The sequence below is a fragment of the Orcinus orca genome, chromosome 5 (genome assembly GCF_937001465.1).
Source record: "Orcinus orca chromosome 5, mOrcOrc1.1, whole genome shotgun sequence".
Classification (NCBI taxonomy): Eukaryota; Metazoa; Chordata; class Mammalia; order Artiodactyla; family Delphinidae; genus Orcinus; species Orcinus orca.
Window position 1 is genome coordinate 34,174,382 of NC_064563.1, and position 26,602 is coordinate 34,200,983.

Sequence of the window (26,602 nt, forward strand, 5' to 3'; positions counted from 1 at the left end):
AATAGTGCCCAATACTGAGAGTGGGAGGAAATGGACAATATTGAGAAAGTGTGAGGAAATGGACATTCCCAAACACTGCTGGTGAAAGTGTGTATCAATGCACCTTTGAAGAGTACTTTGACAATATATATTAAAATCTTTAAGAATGTATGACTACTCTGATGCAGCAATCTCACTTCTAGGGTCATTTCCTAAGAAAATAAATGGACATATACTCCTAAATATTTAAATAAGGATGTTCACCCATGCACTATTTATAAGAGTGAAAAAATTAAAAAACTGTATGTTCCACAACAAAAGATTGGTTATATAAATGAAGACATTTAATGGTAGATTGAACTTCTATACAATCATTATGACTCACATTTGTTGACATGTATTTAAAAAGGAAAATTTTTAACTTGTGAAAATTAAATAAAATATTGCATTATAAAGTGCTTATTAGCATACTGCCTGTCACATTGTAAGCATATAATTTACATTTTCACATTATGTTTTATGGAAAATTTCAAATGTATACAATATGGAAAGAGTAAGATGATGAACCCCTATAGATTCATCACCTAGCTTCAACAATTATCAACATTTTGCCATTCTTAGTAATTTTTTAAGTTTGCAACTATTCCTCTCTTCCCATACACACACATACAGTGTTTTTCCTACCAAATGTACATGAATGCAATGTGCACAGCGTACAAGCACAGAAAAAGTCAGAAGAAACTTACATGCAAATGTTAACCATGGTAAATCTCTAAAGGATGGAATTATGAGTAATTTTATTTAATTCTCATTTCATCTACATTTTCTCATTTTTCTAAAATGAACATGTATTATGTCATTTTAATAGCTGACTAAAAGAAAAAAATCAAGCAAATATATGACTCAAACAGTGAGAAGTTATTCTGAACTCCACTTTTTTTTTTTTTTGGTTATGTGGCTTGAGGGATCTTAGTTGCCCAACCAGGGACTGAACCTGGGCCCACAGCAGTGAAATCACTCAGTCCTAAACACTGGACCGCCAGGGAATTCCCTGAACTCCACTTTTAGATGTTAAAAAACACAGAAGAAAAAACTTTACATCAATTTTTTTTTAAATTGAGGGGAAGTGTGGATGTTGATATCCATTTATCCAATCTGCAAGACTTTCTACCTTTATTGTTCAATGGTGATTCACATATCAACAAAATGCAATGTTTCAACCTTAACTGGAGTCCAACACATTATTTCACACAACTCAGGAAATTTGAACAGACTAGATATTAAATTATTTAAGAAGTTAGTCTGTTAATGTGACTCTGGTATGTCTATTTTTTTTAAGTCCTATCTGTTGGGAAATAAGACAATGTCTGTGATTTGCTCTGTAATATTCCAGCCAAAAGTAAAAAGTAGGGAAGGATGAAACAAAATTGGCAAAATGAGTTGTTGCTCAAAGAGTCTTAGTCTTGCAAGCTGAAAAAGTTCTAGAGATTTGTTACACAACAAGGGGCATACAGTTAACACTACTGTACTCTTTAAAATGGTTAAGATGGTAAGTTTTAATGCTTTTTACCACAATTTTTTAAAAGATTGGCAAAATGATAACTATTATTGCTGGGTAATGAGTATACAGAAATTCATTTTTTAAAAAAATTTTAAATGAGGACCACAAGGGAGAAAGAAATATAAGTAACATTTTTTACTTAATCAGAGCAGTTTTAGTTTAAAGAAAACTATCAGAAGAATAATTCAAATACCTTTAAGTAGGGAAAACAAACGTTGGCTTTTTAAAGGCATCTTACTCTAGCCCCAGCTAAATTATGGTAAATAAAAATCTCATTTTTACTAACAATGAAGCTTTAATTATGCTGAGTAATCACAACAGTAATTTGAAAAAAGGATCTACAATCAACAATAAGCATACTACATAGATGAATAATTGAGAACTTAAAAACCAGGACTCAATTTTCTATTTTGCCAATCTGAGGCCTACAATATCTTACAGCTATTTATGTTTATACAGTGCTTTAGCATTCAGGCCAAAAAACGCTGGTCTAGACATCCAGGATTTTACTGGCCCACTCTGGCTGCATAGCTTGCTGCAGCCTAGTAAATAATTTTGTTCCTTGAGATTGCTGTGGGCCCCTCTTGCCATTCTGAGTAGACTCACTAACAGCAGAGCCATTTGTGGTAGTTTACTAGCCTGCTGATATTTCAGGGGGGATGATTAAAAGCCAATATATTACTGAAACTTAGAGCAGCAAATAATACAGATTGTTTCTTAAAAAAAATTTTTTTAGAGCTTCTCTCTAGCTCTCTTAACTTCTCCAGTAATTCTCTCTTCTATAAAACTGAGATAACTACCAACCTTGACAAATTATCATGGTATTAAACAGATAACATATAACTATATATTCTAGATAACTACATTTAGAAGAAGCACTGAGACAGTGTCTAGCACACAGAAGATGGTCACAAATATTCACTACCCTCTATTTTCATTTCCCTTTTGATCTTGGTTTTTAATTGAAAAAGCAAACAAACTGAATACGTTCTAAGAAGAAAGTTCCTAAATTGGGTAGCTAATTTTTTGTTTTGTTTAAGCCATTACTTTTTCATTAAAAAAGTTTCTAGTAGTGTTCTAAGAAGTGTTTCTGTTGCCACAAAGATACTGCTTTTAGTTAGTGTGAATCTTTCAATATTTGTGTCCAAACAGGTGGACTGGCCGAAGCTCCCTGGCTGAGGGACCTCAGCCAAGGCACTCCGAACTATCAGAGATGGAACAAGACACAGACAGAAGTGGAACCAAGGCAAGAGCCAGAAACAGCCAGAATAAGTAAGCCAGAGCCAGAAAGAAATGGAAAAGGAGACAGAGAGAGCAGAGGTAGAAAGAGAAAAGGAGAGAGGGAGAGACCAAGATTAGGAGAGTGAAACAAATGTGAGTGTGGAGTGAGCATGAGAATGCAAGACAGTGACAGAGTGAGAGAGCAAGAAAGAGCACGAGTGAGGAGTTAGGAACCGCTGAGAAAAGCAGCAAGCAAGGGAGCAAGAGGGCGTGGGGATGTGGGTGGACATGGTGAGCACATGCGCACAGCATTAAGCCTGCTCAAATTTAATCAAAACCTCTCTGCCTCTCATTATCCCAAAATGTCTTAAACTTACCTGAATTATCTCTGATTGTTCAGCCAGAGCCTTCCTTTGAGCCTCCAGAGAAGATACCTGTTGCTGATAAATCAAGCGCTGCTTCTCCCAGTCCAGTGATTTCTGACGAAATTCCTGAAGAAGCAATTAAGGTACTTAACTTCTAAGTGCTTCCCCTTGCTGTCACTACTTTCCAGATTCACTTTTACTTTAATTGTTCCCCAGGTCCCTGGGTACACATGCACCTTTCTCCACAGCAGGAGCCCCATTACTCACTTAGCTGATAGAACTATAGAGTAATACTAAATTCCTTACATACTGTGCCTCTGGAGATCTGTCTTTCTAAATTTAACACCCTAATGGTGAAGAGTATGAAACACAGATGCTAAATACTGGATTCATGATTTTCAAAGATCTGCTGCCACCTAAGGGTTGCTAATAATTTTTTTAGTGATTTTTCAGAAAACTGATGCTAAGATAATGAAAATTTCAAAATATGATTACAGATACCCCTCACTGCCCAAATTCTTGATATCCAAACCCAGGAACTGAACACATTCAATTAAATTTTCAGATAAATCCCTGGGTAGCCCAATTCTTATCAGTGTCTAAAACTCAGGAACCAAATAGATTCAGTTAACACAGTATCCTTTGATATCCAAATTTTTATTATCTCAACAGAACTGCAAAGACATGAATAACAAGAAATATCTGTATTAAATTTTAACAGCTATCTGTAACCCAAAGCCAAACAGTTCAAAATCAATGATGGATCAATAGTAACTTCAAGTTGCACGATCAAGAAAATGAGCCCAGTATTTATGAAAATGAGGCAAACCAAAGAGAAAGGAAACTCAGTCTTTCCATCACTGTCCTCCAGGAGCCTCAACTCCAGAAGTCTCATGCTAGCTTAGGGTAATTACTGTTCACCAGCTGATACTCACTTATTCATTATTTCTACCATATACATGCCAGGTACTGTTCTAGGTGCTGGGGATACACTATTTAACAAAACAAAAATTCTAGCCCCACTCAATTGGAGGGAGATAGGCAACACATTCATTGTACAGTACCTTAGATAGTAATACAGTCACCCCTCAGTATCTGTGGGGGACTAGTTCCAGGCCTCTGCAGATTCTAAAATCCACAGATGCTCACGTCCCTTATATAAAATGGTGTATTTTTTGCATATAACCAATGCACATCCTCCCATATACTTGAAATCATTTCTAGATTACTTATAATACCTAATACAATGTAAATGCTATGTAAATAGTTGTAAATACAATGTAAATGCTGTGAAAATAGTTGCTTGTGCATGACAGATTCAAGGTTTGCTTTCTGGAACTTTCTGGAATTTTTTTTCCCCAGAATATTTTAGATCCATGGTTGGTTGAATCCATGGATGCGGAACCCACAGATACAGAAAGCCAACTATACCTGTTTTGGGGAAAATAGAGCATGAAGTGCTCAGAGTTGGGGGCTGCAATTTTAAAAAGGAGTGGCCACATTGAGTAACATTTAAGTAAACACCAAGGGAGACAGGGATGAAGTTATACTATTCTGGGAAGAGGGAACAGCAAGTACAAGGCCTTGAAGTGGAAGCATCCTGGTATGTTCAAGGATGAGCAAGGAGGTTGGTGTGGCTGGAATGAGTGAGTAAAAGGAAAAAAAGGAAGAGAAAGGTCAGAGTTAACAGGCGGTGAAACTACATAGGTCATTATGATAACTTTGTCTTTTAAGAGAAGCTACTGGAAGGTTTATGTACAGGAGAGGACATGATTTGACTTACATTAAAACAGAATCATTCTGGCTATTGTGCTGGGAAAAGAGAAATCAAGGGTGACTCCAAGGTTTTTAGGCTTGAGCAATCTGAGGAATGGAGTTGCCATTAACTGAAACAGAAATGGTGCTGGAAGATAGGAGAGAAAAAAATCAGGACCTTTATTTTGGACATGTCAAGTTTGAGACAGCTTTAGACATTGGAGATGTGAAACAGGAGGTTGGAAATTATTCTGTAGCAAAAAGGAGAGGTCAGGACTAGATATACAAATGTGGGAATTATCAACATATACACAATGCTTAAAACTATGAGACTGAATGATATCACCAAGGGAGTGGGCCTAGACAGAAAAAAGAAGAGTACAATGACACAACCGTGAGGTGTTCCAATGCCAAAAGGTTGGGGAACAAAAGAGACTGAGAAAGAGTGGCAAACAAGTTAGGAGAAAACCCAGGAAAGTGCAATCGTTCTCCAAGCCAAATCCAGAAAGAGGTGTAAGGAGGATGGAGACCAGCTGGGTCCAGTGCTGCAGACAGGATGGGGAAGATGAGGGCTGGCCACAGGCTTGAGTAATGGGGAAGTCACTGGTGACCTCCATGCAAATAGCTTCTGCATAGAGAGGGGGCAAAAGCCTTACTGAGTGGGTGTAAGAAAAATGGAAGGAAAGGAACTGGAGACAAGTATAGGTACATAAAGTAGTTTAGTTATAAAATGAAGGAGAAAAATGGGGCAGTATCCAGAGTATGAAGAGAGAGGTCAAGAAAGGATATTTAAGAGGGGGTAAGTTTGCATGTTGGTGGAAAATATCCAGTAGGGAGGAAAAACCTGATGATGCAGAAGAGAGGAGCATTTCTAGAGTGATGTCATGGGTAGGGAATAGGGAGAGCATGGACAGTCCCTCCAGCAGGAAGGCAGAGTATACGGGTGCAGTTGCAAATAGGCAGATAGACACAAGGCTGGAAGTTTGTGAAAATTATTTTCTATTTTCTCAATGAAATAGAAAGAAAGATCATCATCCAAAAGTGAGGATGTGGGGAAAAGTGTTGAAAATTCAAGAAAAGAGAACGTATGAAACAGTCATTATGGAAAGTAGGAGAGTGAGGGGAAATATAGTATGATTCTGGGCAGCATGAGGACCCATTTGAGGTGAGTGACCATGAATTTAAAATGAGGCCAGTCAGCACGATTATATTTTTCTCCAGCCATGGTCTGCCACACGACAGGTAGAAAGTGGGGAGAAAGCTGGATTTAATGAGAGTTACAGTTTTGCCAAGCAAAGGCGATGAAGTAAGAGAGAGCACAGAATTGAAGGGGAATATAAGGAGTGTGACCATGGGATGGAAGCTGGGTAAGGACTTGTAACTGAGGACACAAGGTAGAGACAGAGCAGTGACAAGTGGCAGGATCCAAGCACTTTAAGGGATGGGGGGTCAGGTGAGTATCGAGCATCAGGAGCCAGAGGGAGAGAGCTGAAAAGACAGGGATGGTAGTTGGAGAATGTGATGCTTAAAAATGTGATTCTAGGAGGGTTGCAAGTATTGGTAATGATAACACCTAAGGAAGGACAATGGGAAAAGGGAGAAGAGACAGATAGGAGATCAAAATATCCGTGGAGGAAAGAACACCAAGGAACTCAAAGACCACAGTATTATAAGCATCAACTCTGTGGATACTGAAATCCTCAAGAATTATGATAAGAACAAGGTTGGAGAGAATGACAGTGAACTGGGAGCTGAAGTCTTTGAACAGGGGAGTAACCAGGGATCAGAAGATGACTAACTTTGGCTGTATGTACACTGGTTGGTGGTATATGCTGATGACATGAAAATCAAAGATGGATTTTCTTGTTGGTGGGAATGTAAATTGATACAGCCACTATGGAGAACAGTATGGAGGTTCCTTAAAAAACTAAAAATAGAACTACTATACGACACAGCAATCCCACTACTGGGCACATACCCTGAGAAAACCATAATTCAAAAAGAGTCACGTACAACAATGTTCATTGCAGCTCTATTTACAATAGCCAGGACATGGAAACAACCTAAGTGTGCATCGACAGATGAATGGATAAAGAAGATGTGGCACATATATACAATGGAATATTACTCAGCTATAAAAAGGAATGAAACTGAGTTATTTGTAGTGAGGTGGATGGACCTAGAAACCGTCATACAGAGTGAAGTAAGTCAGAAAGGGAAAAACAAATACCGTATGCTAACACATATATATGGAATCTAAAAAAAAAAAATGGTCAGAAGAACCTAGGGGCCAGACAGGAATAAAGGTGCAGACCTACTAGAGAATGAACTTGAGGATACGGGGAGGGGGAGGGTAAGCTGGGACAAAGTGAGAGAGTGGCATGCACATATATACACTAACAAACGTAAAATAGCTAGTGGAAAGCAGCCGCATAGCACAGGGAGATCAGCTTGGTGCTTTGTGACCACCTAGAGGGGTGGGATACGGAGGGTGGGAGGGAGGGAGACGCAAGAGGCAAGAGATATGGGGACATATGTATATGTATAACTGATTCACTTTCTTACAAAGCAGAAACTAACACACCATTGTAAAGCAATTATACTCTAATAAAGATGTTAAAAGATGGAGTTTCTGAGGTACAAAGAAAAGACAATGGTCAGGAAGTGGTAATGGGGAACAAGAACATGAGGGGTTTTTCAAAAAAGACCCAGATCTCACCGAAGAGGGCTGGAGGGAAAGCAGTATCTGATTCTAAGCTCTTCAAATGTATAAAAATATTGAGATATAAAAAAATATTAAATGCAGAAATTAAAATTCTAGGTAGTAATAATATACTGGCATTTGTGGGTGACACGTCACTGAGTAGAAAAATTGTAAGTAATCACACAAAGATGTTGAACAATGTTTCTCAAATTAGCATTGGCTAGGGAAGCTAGATAAAATGCAGAGTCCTAGCTCGCATGCCATACAACTGGATCAAAATCTCTGAGAGCCTAAAGAGGGCCCTGGGTGACTCTTAGGTACCGTTGAGAACCAAGAGCATAGACAGAGGGGATCCAAGGGGAAAAAAGTGACAGCCTCATGCTGCTCTTTCATCTACTCTTGGTGGTTTTAACCCACCACTCCCTTAACTCCTCTAGGGAATCAATATATACAATAATAATGGAGTTATTCAGTCTTAATAAAAACAAAGTCAGCAAAGGGGGAGGTAAGTGACTTACCATATCTAAATGGGAACTGACGATAAACAATCTGATATGCAGAGTACTCTGTACAAAAAAGCTTCAACACTTAGTACCTTCAACACTTACTAAGCCCCTACTCTGTTAGGTGATAAATAAGACAAGGACACTGCCCATGGAGGACAGCTAGTAACTGGTAGTCAATGTTCCTCAATATTGGCATTTTGGGTTCAATACTCCTTCCTGTGTGGAAAAGTCCCAGCCATGTTTAGTGTCCCTGGTCCCTGTGCCCTACACACCAGTTTCACTCCCAGCCATTCTGACAACCGAAACAATGTCTCCATACATTTCCAACGCCCTCAAAGGAGGGTACTGCCCTGTTGAGAGTTACTGATAGCTAGTAACCATCCTGGTGACAGGATGCACAGTGGATCACCCTCCCACCTTTGAAACAGCTCAGTAGTAGTCCTGGAGATGAGAGAAAATTGGTTTCAGGAAATAGCACTATTAGAAACAGCATTTTCCTACATGAAGGCTGACAATCACTATGAGCAAATCAGTACTATGAACATACCTCTATTTTTCCAGTTAATCTCTCAATTTCAGACCGATCTTCCCTGTGATTTCTGGCATTTCCTCTGAAGTCTCTTACATGTTTTCTCTGTAGCTTTTCATAGCTTCTCTTCAGTCTGCCTAACTGTAGACACAGTTATTTCTAGACTTAAAATTTAAGAATGTGTAAACAGTGCTGATACAACAAATTGGCATTATGAAAGCACGCATAGAGCTAACTAGTATCCCTGAAAATAGACAGCATGTCAGATAAAATAACAACTCAAAACTACATATAAAAAATAAACACCAGAAAAGAAATATATTGAGTCAAAGAAAAATAAAAGGAAAATATTTTATAAACAGAAGTTAATTTTTCTTACAATGTACAATCGCCTTGCACTTAGGGGCCCCTAAACCCACCCCCACAATAAAAGCAGCAAATAAAAACCCTGTCTCTCTTCTCTAGGCCTGTGGTTCTTGAACCATTCTCCTGCGGAACACTGAGTAAGTAAGCAAGAGAGGAGTACTGTGGAATTAAATGAAAATAAAAGCAGTTTTTTCCCAATCTGAAGAATAAAATTGAGTTAACTGATAGAATTTTCTTACTTTTCTTATCTATCCCAAAATGCTTCTGAAACCTTTGGATCCTCCATTATTTAAAATCTAGTAACTGATTCAACTTAAAAATTAAAACATTTAATATAAGCTTTTGGTATCAGTATTTCATGGTATTATACAAAAATAGCTCTATTTCTTTCAGGTCCTCAACCAACAAACACATTTTAGAATCGCTGTTGTAGGTAGTATCAAACATATAAATAGGCAAGATTCTTTACCTGGGTTTAAGAACAGAGAAATAGATTTCCACCCCTGCACCTCCCTTAGTATATATACATCCACTCTATGAAGTAGAAACTGGCTCGTTAACAAAATTCTCATGGGTTGAAGAGACAGAATTATACAACACATAACAGAATTAAAATCTTACTTCTTCATGTAGGTTCTTTAACTCCAGCTTATACTCTATGGCCATCTCTTGCTTGACTTTTTCATGTTCTTCAACCTGCTGACGCAACATTCCAACCTAAAAGCAGAGAGGTGGTAGCATTTTTCACTATTAGCATTGAAACAATAACCCTGAAACACAAAAATAGGAAATAACCTTTGTACTTATCTGTGAATACACATTCTCAACTGTACAATTTCTCAGGAAGTCAAATATCTAATTATTTAATAACCATAACAATGCCAAAAAATGGAAAACGAGCAATTGTTCTAGAATTGCTAGGTTTAGAGAGAAACTTCCTCTGTCTCATTTATTCTCCCCAACCCTTTTTATCAAAAAAAACCTCACAAAAAATTAAGAGAGATAAAGTTACAAGAACCTTGGAATCTAAAAATATGGAACAAAAATCTATAAGACTTCAAGAATAAATTCTATAAATCAAAGTACAGAATAGTAACATCAGACAGAAAGATAGCAGGAGACTTGTACCTGCTTTACCATTTACCCCACTTCAAAGAAAACCAGTTTCACCAGCCAGAGTGAGCATGTTATCCTAACCCATTTTTCAGTGGTTTGATGCCAGCCACAGCTAGCTCATGCCCAGCCCTCACTTCCATCAATATCCATCAGCATTTCTCTACATCTCTCAATAACCAGTTAGCATTTCATCTACTAATAGCTAGAAGGGAAAGGAAGAATGGGAACAGTAAGTAGTAATCTCAATCACAATACAGAATGGTAATTTAAAAATTAAAAAACTGTAGATCTTAAAAGTTCTCATCACAAGAAAAAAAAATTTTGTGACTATGTATGGTGACAGATGTTACTAGACTTACTGTGGTGATCATTTCACAATATATACAAATATCGAATCATTACATTGTATAACTAAACTAATATAATGTTATATCTCAATTATACCTGAATTAAAAAATGCAAAAATAAAATTCTTATAAGAACAAGGAGTTAATGCAATTGCAATTAAAAATTCTAGTAGAATTCTTTTTTGGAACGAAAAAGTGATTCTGAAGTTCAAACCAGAGGAATGATTAAGTATAGCCAATAAAATAGAAAAAACTACTTAATTTTTTTTTAATTTAAATGAGTATTTACTGAATTCCTGGATAGGGAGAAACTGAGCTTAAAACTAATGAGTCATTTGAGAATGACAGATTTGACTCTGCAAAATATGGAACTTCTATATTTGAAAAAATTCCATTAAAATTAAAAATCAATAAACTGAGAAAAACATTTACAAAAGTATGTCAAAGGGTTTTTAGTATTTAGGTATCTTTTTGTAACTTGTTTCCACTATGTTCAAAGAACATACTCCATTATTTCAAGACTCTGAGTTGTGTCAAGATTTATCATATGGTCAGTTTTGGAAAGAGTTGCTTGTGCTAGAAAAAACCGTACACCACAGTTCTCTTGTGCAATGTTCTGTATATATAAATTAGGTCAAGTTTGTTGATCATGGTGCTCAAATCTACATCCTTACTGATATCTGTCTCTTGTTCCATCAGTTACTAAGAAAATTGGGTTAAAATACCCAACTACAATTGTGGCTTCATCTATTCCTCCTTGTAGTTCTGCCACTCTTTGCATACAGATAAGAGAAACAGAGAGAAATTTAAAATTAGAAACTTACAAATTCAGATTTTTTTTGGTCTTAGTTTGAGTTCTCCCAAAAGTGTAGATTTTAGGGCAGTTAGGTAATGGAGGTGATCCCAGGAAACACAGTAAGGAAATGAAGAGAGAGATCCAGGAAGGAAGGAAAGCCAATAAAGTGTGTTACTGAGCTGATTTCTGCAGTAAGTGCTGGAACCGCTCCCACAGGGAACTCACCAAGGAAACAAACAGAATGTGTTTCAGAATTGTCCCTCTAAGGGATGGGAAGTTGGAGAGTTTATCCACCGATTCCAGTCCCTCCACTGCTTAAGGCTTGCCCCAGGAGTGTTAACTGCCCCCACAATCCCAGGTTTCACCAGAGCAGCTTTTAAGTTTCCAGAAAGAGAAGCACAGTGTAGTGAGATGCTGGCAGTACACAGTGAGCTGTATGTAATATCCAGGTGAAATGAGGGGGCAAGGAGGATGTGATACAGGCCAATAAGAATATCTGCTACAGTTACATATACGGAGGTTTCATATTTTATCATTATGAAGTGTTTCTCTTCACCTTTGGTAACGTTCACTGCTTCTGCTTCAAGTACAGTTTAGCTACACCATCTCTCTATTCAAAGTGTTTGTATGGTATATATTTTTTACATTTTACTTTCAACTTTGCTGTATCTTTATAAACATCAAATAATTGAGTTCAATTATCTTTACCCAGTTGGACAATTTTTATCTTTTAATTAAGCCATTTAGTACATTTACATTTACGGGACCTCTTTCGATTTATATCTATTGTCTTACTAAGTGCTATTTGTACTTAATAAGCTCTACGTTCCTATGTTCCTTTTTCTCTCCTTTCTTGCCTTCTTTGGGGCTGATAACTTCTTACTTCATTTTTCTCCTTCTGTTAGCTTAGAAGACATATACTCTATTAACATATTACTATATACTTTTAATGGTTCTCTCAAGACTAAAACTTAACTAATTAACACTAGATTTAACTAACGTTAATTAGATTAACATTAGCTAACATTAACATTAGTTTTACCAATTCCCAGGCAACCCAAGGACTACAGAAATACTTTAATTCCATTTACCGCCCCCCCAACTTGACTGAAATGCCATCATAATTCCACATATATGTTCAACTGAAGGCTCTTGTTGTTACATACAGTAAATATTTGTTTAGATTTACCCACATATTTACTGTCACCTTTCGTTTCTTCCTTTATCTCTTGAGCTTCCATCTGGGGTCACTTTCCTTCTGCCTGAAGAACATTCTTTTAGTATTTCCTTGGTGCAGGTCTCCTAGTGACAAATTCTCTCAATCTTTGTTGATCTGAAAATGTCTTGATTTCATCTTTATTCTGGGTATAGAATTTATTTCTGGTTTGGCAGGGAAGAAAGTCATTTCTTTGTGGACATGATTCTATTGTCTTCTGGCTTTCACTGTTTTAGCTGACAAGTCAGCTGTTAGAAGCCGTTCGTAGATCACCTTTTTTTCTTGGTAAATATCTGGTTTTGTTTTATTTTGTTTTCTTTGATAACTTTTCAGATGTCCTCTTTGTCTTTAGTTTTCAACCTAGGTATATAATTTTTTCTGTTTATCTTGCTTGAGGTTTTCAGATTTCTTAAGTACACGGCCTTCCTCACTTTTGGCAAAATCTCGGTCAATTTATCTTCAAATATTGCTTTAGCCCATTCTCACTTTGTTTTCTCCTTCAGGGATCCCCAAAACACTCATATTTGACCTTCTCACTGTATCCTCTTTTCTCTTATCCTCTCTTCTATATTTTCTATCATTCTGTCTGTGCTTTATTCCAAACATTTTCTTCTGTCATATCTTCCAGTTCACCAATTATCTCTTAATCTTAAAGGCCTTAATTTCGTTTATTCTATTTTTCAACATTATGATTTCCACTCATCTTTTAATAGTTTCCAATTTTTTCAAAAGATAAGAAATGCTCAATCTTATCTTTTATCTCCTTGAACACAGTAAACATAGCTATTGCAATTTCCTTTCCTTTTCTTTCTTTTACTTTCTTTCTTCCTGTGAAAACATCCTTCCTGGAGCTTGCCATTCTCAAATATTGGTAAGTTACTCTAGGCTACCTGTATAGCTGTCATCTTGGGAACTCCCTTCACCATTATTCTGGAGGCTTTCTGTGCTTTTCTGCTTTTTGCTTTTTTAAAAAATTCTCTGTCATCTTCTTTGTAAGTTTACTTCTCATTTTGGTAGAACATTCTTTTGAGATTTTACATGTCTGAAAATACCTTTATTCTATTTTCACATCTGGTTGAAAGTTTGATTGGCTGTAGAATTTAGTAGTAAATTTCACTCAGGATGTTTTTAGTTAAATGTGAATCTTTCAGACTTTAACATTTGGTAATGGCAGGCTAGGTATTCTGGGCCAGTCCATACACTGAGGACAACTATATAAGTAAGATTTCTTAAAAACTGTGCCTGAAGTCAAGCGCTAACATGATAGGGAAGAATTACCAGGTCAGCATCTGGGCTAGGCTAGAGGTGGAGGGAGGTGAGCCCAGAGTTTGGGGCAAGTATTAACTGAAACTAGAGAAGGCAGCTGAAAGGATAAGAGGCCGAATGGGAGTTTTGATAACTTCAAGGGGCTAAGAGAATAAAAGATTTTGTGCCCAAGACAGCTCTGAACCCATCCTTGCTTTGAGTTGGGACCCTGAAAGGCTGTACCCTAGGAGTAAGAATGGGCCAGATGTAGAACAGGACTTCTTGAAATTGCCAATCACCTGCAGACATCTGAATCTCTGAAATCAGTTTAAGATGATCTTAAGAGAGTGCTAACGTCTGTCCCCAGGCATCTCCAAAGTGCTAGGGATTCCAGGAACTTGGAAAAAACAACCTAAACTTTCTCCAAAGGAAAAAAATAAAACACTATTCTGTGCCTTAAACTATTTCTTCAAATAATTTTACAAATACAGTGCTTGATAACCCACTCAGAAAGTAACCCTACACATACAAGGAGATAAGACAACAAAAGTGAAAAAATGTAGAAGCAATAAAAGAAAGAGATCCATGGCAAATCTAGATACTGGCATTATCAATTCTTCCTATCATTGAGAAGGTACTTTTTAAAAAAGCAAATAAAAATGAGACAGTTACTAATTCCCCAGAAAACAAAAACATTGCACAAGAAATAAGCTTGATTATTATTATGCTATCTGACTCAGTTGTAAATAATAATTACCATCTTAATGATATAAACACTAAACACTGACCTAACGAAAAATTAAGATATACAATTCTGGCAGGATGAGGGATGGAAATTGTATATGAGAGCAAAGCCCTCAATTTTCATAGCAGCAAGTTATTAGATAAATAGTTAAAACTGAAAATTAAGAAGATTGCCATAAAATGTTATATAGAAATATGAAGAGAATAACAAAAAAAAGAGTAAAAGACACTGAAATGACTGCCTCAGAGAAGCAAGAATCCTAGGTTCAGAGGACTAGGGCAGATGATCACTGTTTTTTCTTACGAGCTTTGTAGAACCATTTTTCTTTTCATTTACTATGTAAGGCAAGCATAAATATAAAATGTGAAGAAAAGATTGTTTAATTTCATTTATTTACCAGAGTCTGGTTGTTAGTGGGCACACAACAATATCTAAATTTCTTAAAGAAAAAGAGGAGGAAGAAAGAGCTTAATTGCTGAGAGCAAGAGATGGCATTAGAGAAATGGAAGAGAGGTTTGAAAACTGTCAGTATGGATGATATCGTTTTAACTACAATTTAGAGTTTTCAAAGTGGTTTCTTAAAACAGTAACTCAATCTTCACAACAACATGGGAACACAGGGATTATATCCTAATTTTACACATGATGAAATGGGCTCAGAGAGGTTAAATTATTTGTCCAAGGCCATTCAGCTGAGAAAAGGCACAGCCAGGACTCCAAATTCCTTACTTGTTTCATTAGCTCTACCTGCTCTATAGGGCATTAGAAGGTAACAGCAGCAGAAACGTCCATTAAAACCAATCCAATCCCAACAATGTAATCAGAAAACAGATCATTCACTTATGAAACAAGTTGTTTATACTAGTACTCCTCCAAGTATGATCTGCAGATGGGCTGGAGCTGGTCACAACAGCAATCCAGTGTGAGATAAGAACCTTGAAGCAGAATGTAATCAACTATGTTACAAAACACAGTTTAGTGCAACTGACATTTTTATACAGCAAAACTTTCCGTGAAGTGAAGGATGCAATGTACTACTTTACATTCTGGTGCAATCCTTTCATCTCACCATGGACCTGTCATTTCAGTAGCACTGGTTTATACCATAGGATTAACTGCTTCTAGGACTGAAACTTTCAAACAAATAAAACTGACAAAAACTTAAAGCTCTATATTCTAGTTCTTCTATCATGTACTTTTCAAAGTAGATTATAAACATATTATTACCAATAACAGTGAAATTACAATTTCACAGACAAACTCTATGGAACAGATTCCTATAATTAGTATTTACCTCTAGAAATTTAATCAACTTCCAGCAACCCAATCAATGAAGCAGCAAATCATTGACAGCTACATTTCTAAACATCTTTTATGTCCCCAGGCCAAACCTGTAATCTTCAAATCTTTACCAAGGAACCTATCTACTCAATCTCTTTAATTCCTCTTTAAGGTATTAAGTACAGGCATACTTCAGAGATACTGCAGGTTCCTTCCAGATCACAATAAAGCAAATACTGTGATAAAATGAGTCACATGAATTTTTTTGGTTTCGCAGTGCATATAAATGTTATGTTTACACTGTACTGTAGTCAACTAAGTGTGCGAGAGTATTATGTCTAAAAAACAATGTATATATCTTAATTTAAAAACACTTTATTGCTAAAGAAAAAAATGCTAACCATCATCAGAGCCTTCAGTGGGTCATAATCTATATGTTGGTAGAGGATTTGAAATATTGCAAGAATCACCAAAATGTGACTCAGAGACATGAAGTGAGCAAATGCTATTAGAAAAAAGGTGCCAACAGACTTGTTCAACACAAGGTTGCCACAAAACTTCAATTTGTAAAAAAATACAATATCGGCAAAGCATTATAGAGTGAAGTGCAATAAAATGAGTAGTTTTATTACTGCATGTAGTGCAGTAATGCCCTTGACATCAAAACTAAGCTGCAGGAATAAGTTTCAACGGCCTCGGCATGAATATTCTCATGATCACACACACAGGAATTTCTTTAATGGGTTTCTAACAAAGTAAACAACTTAGATATCCACATACACAGTTGACGGTTTGAACTGTGCAGGTCCACTTATACATGGATTTTTTCGATAAATATGTACTACTGTACTACACCACCCAAAGTTGGTTGAATCTGCAGATTCAGAACAGATACAGATACAAGGGCCAACTGTAAAGTTATATGTAGATTTTCAACTGCATCGGGGATCAGTGCCCCTAATTCACAGGTTGTTCAAGGGTCAACTGTACAGTGTTTTTTAACTAGGAAAGCACTATCACCTTAACTTTCTAAACAGAACTACTTTTGTTTTGCCCCAGGAGAAATAAAGAAGTAGTAACTAAAGTAACTTACCAAGGAGCACTGACCCTACCTAAATTACGATTTTTAAAAAATCAAATATGATTATCATTCCATGCACTTTTTTACCCACCTTCTATATCTTTTCATGAGGTCTAATTTTACTTTTTTTAATTTTTAAAAATTTATTTATTTATTTTTGGCTGCATTGGGTCTTCACTGCTGCACGTGGGCTTTCTCTAGTTGCAGTGAGCGGGGGCTAACCTTCTTGTGGTGTGTAGGCTTCTCATTGTGGTGGCTTCTCTTGTTGCGGAGCACGGGCTCTAGGCACGCGGGCTACAGCAGTTGTGGCACACGGGCTTAGTTGCTCCGCGGCATGTGGGATCTTCCCGGACCAGGGCTCAAATCCATGTCCCCTGCATTGGCAGGCATATTCTTAACCACTGCGCCACCAGGGAAGTCCCATGAGGTGTAATTTTAAAATACATTCTCAAAAGTCTACCCAAATTTTAAAATAAATTCCAGTTTAGCAAGTGGCATTCTCAGAACACTGAATCTAAATCTAACACGGCCAATGTTACTATGTATGGTTGACCCTTGAACAACATGGTTGAACTACATGAGTCCACTTATATATGGATTTTTTTTTCAATAAATACTATAGTACTACATGAATTCATGGATGTGGAATCTCAGATAAGGAAGATTGACTGTAAAGTTATATGTGGATTTTCGAGTGCATTAGGGGTTGATGCCCCCAACCCCCACGTTGTTCAAGGGTCAACTGTACTGCTTTGACCCAATGTGCACATGGCCAATTGAGAGATTCTCTTGACAAGGAAAAAAACACTTTATGAAGCCTAACTCTTTCCTTGTGACATGAAACATTTCTAAAATATTCTTGATAAGTAAGTATCATCAACAGAATCTACCACTCACAGAAGCACCCCTGAAGAAGCTGAATGACAGCACTGGTGATCCTACTGGTAGGAAAGCCCATCCAAGTGGGGCTTGGGACCAGTGTTTCCCTACAACTCTTCCAATCCTTCTGAGATCAACACTGATGCCAGAAATTTAGGGGCAATTCTTGCACTTATATATGCTTTCTGCTTCCCTTCCAATATTCAATGTTCTTTTCACTGTACCAGCTAAATTAAGAGAAATCATCAGGGCTTCCCTGGTGGCGCAGTGGTTGAGAGCCACCTGCCGATGCAGGGGACGCGGGTTCGTGCCCCGGTCCGGGAAGATCCCACATCTCGCAGAGCGGCTGGGCCCATGAGCCATGGCCACTGAGCCCACGCATCCGGAGCCTGTGCTCCGCAACGGGAGAGGCCACAACAGTGAGAGGCCCGCATACCACAAAAAAAAAAAAAAAAAAAAGAGAAATCAATTAGCAAATGTTATTAAACTTTTCCCCCAAATCACCAATAACATTGGGTGATGAGATCGCAAATAATATTTATTTTCCTCTTTTCTTTCTTTTTCCCTAATTGTTAACAAGTGCAAATATAAATTTTTTTTTTTTTGCGGTATGCGGGCCTCTCACCTCTCCCGTTGCGGAGCACAGGCTCCGGACGCGCAGGCCCAGCGGCCACGGCCCACGGGCCCAGCCGCTCTGCGGCATGTGGTATCCTCCCGGACCAGGGCACAAACCCGTGTCCCCTGCATCAGCAGGCGGACTCTCAACCACTGTGCCACCAGGGAAGCCCACAAATATAAATTTTTTAAGAAGAGTTTTCTGAATTTTATTTTAAACCTAACCAAAAGAAGCCAATTATTGAATTTGGGGCTTAACTTTTTACACTAGTCATACAATGAGGCCAAAAACAATGTTTGCTAAACTCGGTGATTATTAACATAGGCATGTAATAGAATGAAGGTTTTTACAAAGATCATGTGACACCCTTCACATTTTCTTAAAGAAGTTATTGTATGTATTACATGTGACCAAGGTAACATGATCCTTGAAATAAATATTAATACTCTTATGCATTTTCACCAATGAATTCTTCTTCTGAAAGAAACCATCAGAATTTGACACACAAATTTGACACACAAATGCTTTCTTTGCATTATGAAAAAGACAGTATCACCAGTTCAAGACGGCAGTGTAGGAAGATACTGAACTCACCTCCTCCGACAGACTCACTGGATCTACAGCTAAATATGGAACAATTTCTTCTCGAAAAAAGAACCTAAAGGCTGGCTGCGTGACGACTACACATTGGGTAAAAGAGAAGAAAACCATACAAAAGCCTGTAGGGGAGATGGGGACACAATCTCACCATAAACCTCACCCCTGATTTAGCAACCAACAACCAGAAGGGAACTCAAAACTCCCTGAGGAGCAAAGGATTCAGACCCCACATTGGGCACCCCAGCTTTTAAGACATGCACTTGACAGATAAGCCCCCAAAACATCTAATTTTTGAAAACCAATGGGTCTTGTGTCCCAAGACCCACAAAATGAGAGTGATGAGAAACACCTCTTAGAGGGCTCATGTGCTTGGACTCACCCACCCCAGAGTCCAGCTCAGAGGCAGCCAATCATGCCTAGACTTAAAGTGAATAAGGCTCACCTGCTTATATTAAAACCTCCATCAGAGGGGCAGGAATCTAGTTCAACACACATATCTAGAAGCCTGCTGGAACGCTCTGGGAACAAAGACTGGCAGGCACTACCTTTGCTGTGCTCCAGAGCACCAGTATCTCTCAGCAGGGAGCTTTTACACACATCAGGTGTCCTGACTTTTACAGCTGCTACCCAGGATATGATTCTTGGTTACCTGGCTCTGGAGGCCAGGGGAGCTTGTGTTCTGGGTCCCAAGGAACTGTAATAATTGGTGTCACCCAGAAAGGAGCTCATGCCCCTGTCTGGTGCCTGGATTTTTGTGACTGATGCTAGGGAACACCTCTACATCAACTGGCTCTGGTGGTCAGTGGGGCTTATACTCATAGGTCCTACAGGGCTGTAGCCCAAGGAGAAAGAGTTCTTAAACAGTTACAACCCCAAGGGCACAGCAAAGGCAACAGACCCAGGAGCTCAATCTTTCTGCGAAGGGAGACTATTAACTGATCATCCTGACTGCTAACTGAGGGGCAAGCTTCTGATTAGGCATGCATCTTGGGGTTGACTGTAATCCTTTCCAGAGACCTTGGAGGGCAGGTGCTACCTTTGCTCTCACACTCTGCTGCCTCTAGTGCACCAGTGTCTCCTGGAGGGTAGCTACACACGTGGCTGGTGCCCAGGGGACTCCCCTCAATTACCTAGCTCTAGGTGACTGGAGGGATTTGCATTCCTGGATCCCACAAGACTATGGCAATCAGAGGGATAGTTCTTGGCAGGCTACCAACCCCAAGGCACTGCACAGAAAGCAGAATGAGGCACACTCCCTAGGGTTTCTGTGAAAGAGTCCTCTTTATCTTTACTTGTCTTGGACCTTCGGCCTGAGGAGCAGGCTTCAGGTTTGGCTCACATTCAGTGGCCTACGGAGTTGCTATCAAGAAACACAGGCTGTGGACGCCATCTAGGCACTCTCCCTCTGCCTTGCTCCAACCCATCAGTATCACCCAGAAAATAGTTCATCTGGACCCCACATAGTGGACACCTCCAGATCACCTGGCTCTGAGGACCAATGTGGCCTACGCTCACAGCCCCTCAGAACTGTATATATTTGCATACTTTAAAAGCTGCTGCCTGAGGGTCCAGATTCCAGTCAACCTGAATCTAGGTGCTGAGATCCTCCACTCTGGGACAGTGACAGGTTTTGGCACATCCTCAACTACTGGGAGCTACTAAAAATATAATAGGCTACCTGGACAAGCATAGAGGTTTGAGAGACAACCAGGAGCTGAGGCAGGGTTGAATAACAAGGTTCATCTCCTACACAAGGCCACTCAATCAAGACCGGAAGAAGTGGTTGTTTAATCTACTGTACAGAAACCAACAGAGAGTCGAGCACACTGAAGAAACAGAGGAATATGTTCCAAATGAAAGAACAAGATAAACCTCAGAAAAAATCTTAACGAAATGGAGATCAGTAATCTACCTGATAAAGAGTTCAAAGTAATGGTCATAAAGATGGGGAGAAGAATGGATGAACACAGTGAGAACTTCAACAAAGAGATGAAAACATATAAGAAAGTATCAAATAGAAATCACAGAGCCAAAGAATGTATTAACTGAACTGAAAAAAATACACTAGAGGGGTTCAACAGCAGACTAGGTGAAGCAGAAGAAAATATCAGTCAACTCAAGGACAAGGCAGTGGAACTTACCCAACCAGAGCAGCAGAAAGAAAAAAGAATGAAAAAAGGAATTTATGGAACAACATCAAACAGACTAACATTTACTTCATAAGGCTCCCAGAAGAAGAGAGAAAGGGGCAGAAAACTTATTTGAAAATATAATGGCTGAAAACTTCCCTAACTTGGGGAAGGAAACAGACGTCCAGATCCAGGAAGCCCTGAGAGTCCCAAAAAAGATGCTACCAAAGAGACCCACACCAAGACACATTATAATTAAAATGTCAAAAGTTAAAGACAAGGAGAGAATCTTAAAAGAAGCAGAAGAAAAACAACTAGTTCTATACAAGGGAACCCTCATAAAACTATCAGCAGATTTTTCAGCACAAACTTTGCAGGCCAGAAAGCACAATACATTCAAAGTGCTGAAAGAAGAAAACTTCCAACCAAGAATACTCTACCGAGCAAAGTTTTCATTCAGAATTGAAGAAGAGATAACAAGTTTTCCAGAGAAGCAAAAGTTAAAGGAGTTCACCACCACTAAACTAAACTGGCCTGACAACAAACTTTAAAGGAACTTCTTTAAGCTGAAAGAAAGGATGCTAATTAGTAACAAGAACACATATGAAAGGATAAATCTCACCGGAAAAATAAATATATAGTGAAGGTAGTGGATTAATCACTAATAAAGCTAGTATAAAGGTTAAAAGACAGAACTATGATTACAATAATTAGCTAAAAGATACACAAGGTAAAAATACATAAAATGTGACATCAAAAACATAAAACATGAGAGTAAGTGTTGAGCTTTAGAATGGGATCAAACTTAAGATGCTATCAACTTAAAACAGACTGTTATAGATATAAGTTAAGTGTAAGACTCACGTCAACCACAAAGCAAAAACCTAGAATAAATACACAAAAGAGAAAAAGAAAGGACCATAAGCATACCACTAAAGAAAGTCATCAAACCACAAAGGAAGAGAGCAAGAGAAGAAAAAAGGAACAGAGAGAAACTGCAAAAACTGCTAGAAAACAATTAACAAAATGGCAATAAGCACATACCCATCAATAATAACTTTAAATGTAAATGGACTAAATTCTCCAACAAAAAGACATAGAGTGGCTGAAGGAATAAAAAGCAAGACACACCTATATATGCTGCCTGTAATAGATACAATTTCGATATAAAGACACAGACTGAAAGTGAAGGGATGGTAAAAGAAATTCCACGCAAATGGAAACGGAAAAGAAAGATGGAGTAGCTATACTTATATCACACACACACAAAAAAGACTTTAATACAAATGCTTTAATAAGAGACAAAGAAGACATTACATAATGATAAAGGGGTTAATCCAATGAGAGGATATAACATTTGTAAATCTTTATGCAGCCAACATAGGAGCACCTAAACATGTAGCACAATTATTAACAGACCTAAAGGGAGACATAGACAGCAATACAATAACAGTAGGGAACTTTAATATCCCACTTACATCAATGATCATCCAGACAGAAAATCAATAAGGAGACATCAGCCTTAAACAACATGTTAAACCAGATGGACTTAACACATATTTATAGACTATTCTATCCAAAAGCAACAGAATACATATTCTTCTCAAGTGTATATGGAACATCTTCCAAGATAGATCATGTTAGGCCACAGATCAAGTCTTAATAAATTTAAGAAGACTGCAATCAAATCAAGCATCTTTTCCAACCACAATGGCATGAAATGAGAAATTACACGAAGAAAAATGGGAAATACACAAATATGTGGAGATTAAACAACATGCTACTGAATAACCAATGGGCAAAGAAGAAATCAAGAGAAATAAAAAAATACCTTGAGAAAAACAAAATGGAAAGGTAACATGCCAAAATTTACAGAATGCAGCAAAAACAGTTCTATGAGGGAAGTGCATAGTGATAAACACCTACCTCTAGAAACAAGAAAAGCCTCAGACAAACAACCTAACTACACCTTAAGGAACTAGAAAAAGAACAAAAAAAGCCCAAAGTTAGTAAATTAGGGCAGAAATAAATGAAATAGAGACTAAAAAGACAACAGAAAAGATCAATGAAACTAAGAGTTAGTTCTGTGAAAAGAGAAATAAAATTGACAAAACCTCAGCTAGACTCACCAAGAAAATAAAGAGAAAAGACTCAAGTAAGTCAGAAATGAAAGATGAGATATTACAAGCGACACCACAGAAATACAAAGGATCATACAGACTACTATGAAAAATTACATGCCAACAAATTGGACAAACTAGAAGAAGTGGATAAACTCTGACAAACATATAAGCTACTAAGACTGAATCATGACGAAATAGAAAATCTGAACCGACCACTTACCAGCAAGCAGATCAATTCATTAAACAAAAACTCTCAACAAACAAAAGTCCAGGACCAAATGGCTTCACTGGTGAATTCCACCAAACATTCAAAAAAGAATTAATATCAAGCTTTTTCAAATTCTTCCAAAAAATATAAGAGGGGGAATCTTTTCAAAACACATTTTATGAGGCCAGTATTAGCCTGATACCAAAACCAGACAAGAGTGCCACCAAACAAAAAAAATTTCTTTTTACAGGCTAATATCCCTGATGAACATAGATGCAAAAATTCTCAACAAAATATTATCAAACTGAATTCAGCAACACATTGAAAGGATCATATACAATCATGAAGTGAAAATTTATTCTAAGGATACAGGGATGGTCCAATATCTGTAAATCAGTCAGTGTGATACACCTCATTAACAAAATGAAGACAAAAATCATATGATCATCTCAACAGATGCATAAAAAGCATATGACAAAATTTAAATCCATTTATAATAAAATCTCAAATCTCTCAAAAAAGCAGGTATAGAGGAAACATACCTCAACATAGTTAAGGTCATATATGACAAGCCTACAGCTAAATCATACTCAATGTTGAAAAGCTCAAAGCTTTTCCTCTAAGGTCAGGAACAGGACAAGGATGTCCACTCTTACCACTTTTATTCAACATAGTATTGGAAATACCAGCCAGAATAGTTAGGCAAGAAAAATAAATAAAAGGCATCCAAATTGAAAAGGCAGAAGTAAAACTCACTGTTTGCAGATCACATGAAAATAGCTAGGAAACCCTAAAGACTCTATCACAAACTAACAGAATTAATAAATGAATTCAATAAAGTTACTGGATACGATATGAATACACAAAAATCTATTTTTTAAAAATAATAACTATCAAAAAGAGAAATTAAGAAAACAATCCCATATACAACTGCATCAAAAAGAATAAAATACCTAGGAATAAATTTAACCAAGGAGGTGAAAGATCTGTAAACTGAAAACTACGAGACATTAATGAAAGAAACTGAAAAAGACACAAATAAGTGGAAAGATATTCTATGCTCATGGATTGAGAGAATCAATATTGTTAAAACTGCCATACTATCCAAAGCAATCTACAGATTCAGTGCAATCCCTATCAAAATTCCAATGGCATTTCTCATACAAATAAAACAAAAAATCCTAAAACTTGCATGGAACTGAATAGCCAAAGCAATCTTGAGAAAGAACAAAGCTGGAAGCACCACACTCCCTAACTTCAAAGTATATTATAAGGCTATTATTACATACAAATGGTACTGTATTGGCATAAAAACAGAGACTTAGATCGATAGAACAGAACAGAGAATAGAGATCACAGAAATAAACCCACACATATATGGTCAATTAATTTAAGAATATACGATGGGGAAAGGACAGTTTCTTCAATAAATGATGTTGGGAAAACTGGACAGCCACATGCAAGTGAATGAAGCTGGACCACTATCTTACACCATTCACAAAAATTAACTCAAAATGGATTAAAGACTTGAACATAAGACCTGAAACCATAAAACTCCTAGAAGAAAACATAGGCAGTAAGCTCCTTGATATAGGTCTTAGGGATGATGTTTTGAATCTGCACCAAAAGCAAAAGCAAAAAAAGTAAAAGCAGCAAAAGCAAAACTACATAAGTGGGACTACATCAAGCTAAAAAGCTTCTACACAGCAAAGTAAATCATCAACAACATGAAAAGGCAACTTACTGAATGGGAGAAAATAACTGCACATCATGTATCTGACAAGGGGCTGATATCCAAAATATACAAAGAACTTTTACAATTCAATAGCAAAAAAAAAAAAACTATCCACTGAAAAAATGGACAGAAGATCCAAACAGACATTTTTCCAAAGAAGACATACAGATGACCAACAGGTACATGAAAAAGATGGTCAACATCACTAATCATCAGGGAAATGCATATCAAAACCACAGAGATATCAACTCACACCTTGCAGAATGGCTAGTATCAAAAAGACAACAAATAACAAGTGTTGGCAAGGGTGTGAACAAAAGGGAACCCTTGTACACTTGGTTGAGAATGTTAAGTTGGTGCAACCATTATGGAAAATAGTATGGAGATGCCTCAAAAAATTAAAAATAGAACTACCATATGATCCAGTAATTCCACTCTGGGTATTTATCTGAAGAAAACAAAAAAAAAATTAATTCAAAAAGATATATGCACCCCCCTGTTCACTGCAGCTTCATTTACAATAACAAAGATACTTAGAAACAACCTAAATATCTATTGATGAATGAATGGATAAAGAAACTGTGGGGGGCTTCCCTGGTGGCGCAGTGGTTGAGCGTCTGCCTGCCAGTGCAGGGAACACGGGTTTGAGCCCTGGTCTGGGAAGATCCCACATGCCATGGAGCAACTGGGCCCGTGAGCCACAACTACTGAGCCTGCGAATCTGGAGCCTGTGCTCCGCAACAAGAGAGGCCGCGACAGTGAGAGGCCCGCGCACCGTGATGAAGAGTGGCTCCCGCTTGCCGCAACTAGAGAAAGCCCTCACACAGAAACAAAGACCCAACACAGCCAAAAATAAAATAAATAAATAAATAAATTTATTTAAAAAAAAAAAGAAACTGCGGTACACATACACATATATAAAGAATATTATTCAGCCATAAAAAAAGTTGCCGTATGCCACAGCATGGATAGACCTTGAAGGCATTATGCTAACTGAAATAATTCAGACAAAGAAAGACAAATATTGTATGATCTCCCTTACATGTAGAATCTACAGAAACAAACAAAAAATAAGCTCATAGATATAGAGAACAGATTGGTGGCTGCAAGAGACAAGGCTTGGATCAGGGGATGGGAGAAATGGGTGAACTGTGTTTTGTTTTAAATAAATTGAATTCAAAATTTTTTAAATGCTTTCTTCAACAAATATTTAAGAAACATATTTATTATAAAAGGTAAGGTGAAAATATCAAAAAGAGTAGCAAATCATCTGCTTTACCTCTTTGTGTTTCATACCCACCTGACTCCTGAGAGCCTTAAGTTCCCGTTCACGGTTGTCCAAGCAAGTTTCTAGAACATGTGTCTGTCCTTCCCACGCAGATTTTTTATGAGCTACCATTATGTCAATCTGTTTCATGAGCTCCTGTAGTTCTGCTTCACAGGATGTCAAAAATCCCCTATAAATAAGGACAGACCCTTAAGAACACAGAACATATCTC

The 26,602-nt window shown here is 37.6% G+C and overlaps 1 protein-coding gene across 14 annotated transcripts in view; it reads right to left on the reverse strand.

Moving 5' to 3' along the window:
• Nucleotides 1-26,602, reverse strand: part of CEP63 (centrosomal protein 63) — a 73,733-nt gene that overhangs the window by 40,389 nt on the left and 6,742 nt on the right. For 12 of the 14 annotated variants that reach the window (XM_033404073.2, XM_033404071.2, XM_033404070.2 and 9 more), the window contains 4 exons: nt 26,404-26,560; nt 9,608-9,703; nt 8,639-8,761; nt 3,139-3,252 (listed from right to left, as the gene is read on the reverse strand). In XM_033404073.2, the coding sequence (XP_033259964.1) occupies nt 3,139-3,252; nt 8,639-8,761; nt 9,608-9,703; nt 26,404-26,560 (490 nt within the window). Of the gene's footprint in view, nt 1-3,138; nt 3,253-8,638; nt 8,762-9,607; nt 9,757-26,403; nt 26,562-26,602 lie in introns of those variants that run through there. The other 2 variants (XM_033404077.2, XM_049709752.1) reach the window with 2 other exon arrangements.